General features: G+C 37.0%; 1 protein-coding gene across 2 annotated transcripts in view; it reads right to left on the reverse strand.

Moving 5' to 3' along the window:
- The window catches only part of CTPS2 (CTP synthase 2), a 129,787-nt gene that overhangs the window by 15,278 nt on the left and 111,636 nt on the right, over positions 1-2,873 (reverse strand). The window contains exon 16 of one of the 2 annotated variants that reach the window (XM_027775458.1): positions 1,657-1,801. The exons of the other annotated variant lie outside the window; for it this stretch is intronic. Coding sequence (XP_027631259.1) covers positions 1,657-1,801 — 145 coding nt within the window. The remainder of the gene's footprint in view (positions 1-1,656; positions 1,802-2,873) is intronic. 2 annotated transcript variants of the gene reach the window in all.

A 2,873-nucleotide genomic window follows, 5' to 3' on the forward strand; every position in this document is an offset into this window, starting at 1 on the left:
TTGTTTTCTCACTTTCTCTCTCTCTCTGTCTCTCTCTGGTCAAATTAAAAAATAGTAATAATAGGAACCAACAGACAGAGTCATGGTTATGTCGCTGGACTCCCACGTAGTCAAATACGGATCAAGACCCAGACTGGAGAGCTTAAAACTCACACCAGGAGCATGTGTGTGCATGCCCCAAATCTCAAGAGGAGTATGGAGAAGGGATTGTGGTATGGCCAACTCTCCTGGGAGGTGATTTTTCATTTTCTGTCACTCTCTCTCTCTCTCTCTCTATCTCTATCTCTCCGGCAAGCGCACATGCCCTAAAGCAAAAATCTCTCTTAAAAAATAATAATAAGGGAACCAGCAGTTAGCGTAAAATAATAATAAATAAAATTATATAACATAATTATTAAAAAAGAAAAATAGCAAAATACATTAAAAAGTTTAATAATAACGGGAACATGATAGATAAGGTCCTGATTTTATGATAACATTGTGATAAGGGAAAGGGTGATAAAGATTTAGGTGTAAACCTTTTTGTTCCATCAATGGAACAAAATAGAAATATCTGAGACAAATTCAAATTATTCAACTTACAAGCAATTTGGTGTGTGGGGGGATTAGATCACACACACTTCGTTGAAAATAAAGTCCATCTAAATTATAGATTTAAAACACAAAATCATAATTATAGAAGTGCTAAAGGGAAACATATGAGTTATTATTTATGTAACCATTCCATGGGGAAAGGCTTTAGATACCATACTAAAGGCAAAAATCCATAAAAATAAAATATTTTACTACATATATTTTTTTAGAGAGATTTTTGCTATAGGGCGCATGCACTCGCCAGAGAAACAGAGAGACAGAGACAGAAAGCAAGAAATCTCCCCCTGGGGGCATGGCCGTACTGCAATTTCTTCTCCTCCATTCTCCTCTCGGGACTGTGGGCACGTACACACATGTCTAGTGTGAGTTTTAAGCTGCTGGGTCCAGGACTCAAACCAGAGTCAACTACATGGGAGTTCAGCAACATAATCATTACACCATCTGCTGGGCCCAAGAGTTTTAAGCCACTGGGTCCAGGACTCAAATCACAGTCAACTATGTGGGAGTCCAGCGACATAATCATCATGCCATTTGCTGTTCCCCACATTTTTTAAAAACCTAAATAAGGACTACCTGAAGTCCTTATCTAAAACGCATTACAGAGACTAAAAACCAAAATTAACAACTTAGAAGAAAAGCAAACTTACTTTGAAAAAAATATTTGTAGCCTAACAAAGAATTAAAGTGCGTTATATGTTAAAAAGCTACCCAATCAGTAAGGGAAAAAATGCAAGGGAAAATAGGACAAAGGATATGAACAGACTATTCATAAAACAAAGAACCAATAAACATAAAATGTTCATATAGATTTGTTAATCAGTCAACAAGAAAATACTATTTTTCACCTATCAAAATGACAAAATTTCTAAAATAATACCTAATACCAACATGATTTGGAAAGCTGACAGATTACTGCTATGACAGAAAATTTTATTTTTGCTAAGAGGAAAAAAATGATTCTTTACTTTCAAACCATTTTCTATAAAGATGTTAAATTTTAGAAACCTGAGATGTTAACAACTGTGCATCTCAGGTCATTGCTAGGAATGGTAAACTGGTTACCTGGCAGACAGCGTGCACCCCTGCTGCAGGTAGGCATTCAGGTTCCCAGTTGCTGCAAGTAACAGCCCCAGGTATGGAGGGGAAGGCTTCATGGGCCTAGAAGAAAACTCAGGGTGGAATTGCACACCAACGAAATAGGGGTGATCTGAAAAGAGAACAATCATCATGCGATTGAAGCAAACAAAAGAACTGCTTGAAAGTTCTTATCTTTTAATAAGAAAACTTAGTAAATCATAAGATCATTATTTCATTTCTTATCAATATAGTCACTCTCATGATCCATTTATGAGCAGAATTCCAAATTATAAAGCATATCTCACTTTATAAGAGATCTGAAAATTTATTGTGTGGAAGATGTTAGAGTGAGCCAAGTCAAGCAAAAAGTTTTCAATGTCAAGATGAGTTCTGCTTTCCCAAAAGCAGTCTGCATTTTGAACACCTTTGAAAGACTTAAACTGGCTCCATTTCCATGGTATCTCTTGGACAGTAGGCTGACATCTGGTCTTTCTTTTTCTTAGATGGCTTCAGGCCATTTCCTGCAAGGTCTTCTCCTTTCCCAAGGGAAGGGTCCCCTGGGATAAACAATCACAACGCTGACCCAGTGGACCACCCCAAGACTGCACCAGATACAACTGCTTTTCTGGTCACAGATTTAAGCTGGATATTAATCGTAGCAACATACAACTGAACTGGTACTCATATTTCAGCTTATGCCAATTTATCCTTTTGGGATGAAGAGTCTCTGAGTGATAAGAGGATAGCCTTTCAACATGTGAATGGTAGTTACAATCCAAGGTGGCAAGAGTTTTAAGTTATTCTTCCCTTCCTTATACTTTCCTGCATTGTGTGAACCTTTACAAAGAGTATGTATTACTTACTTTATCAAGGAGGGGAGATTAAGCTATTTTCATGGTGAAAATTGTAAAAAGCCCCTACTAGGAGCAATTCAAGTCTCCTAGAGGTAATAGAAACAAAAAAAAAGTAGCTTTTCCCAGTTATCTGGAATCCCACATTTCAGAATGGTGAGAATTCAATGGACAACATTTTTAAACCAGGGTAGCAGTTTTCTAGGATTCCGAATTCCTTCCTCCATCAGAACTCTAAAGAGCTATGTTTATTCTCAGATTACGGAACACATAGTTGAAGCAGCTCTCTAATCTCATAATCACTATAGTACAGAGCATGGTTAGTATGCTGTATTCTCATCTTTTTTTTTT

Source organism: Tupaia chinensis, unplaced genomic scaffold, assembly GCF_000334495.1.
Source record: "Tupaia chinensis unplaced genomic scaffold, TupChi_1.0 Scaffold000567_1, whole genome shotgun sequence".
Classification (NCBI taxonomy): domain Eukaryota; kingdom Metazoa; phylum Chordata; class Mammalia; order Scandentia; family Tupaiidae; genus Tupaia; species Tupaia belangeri.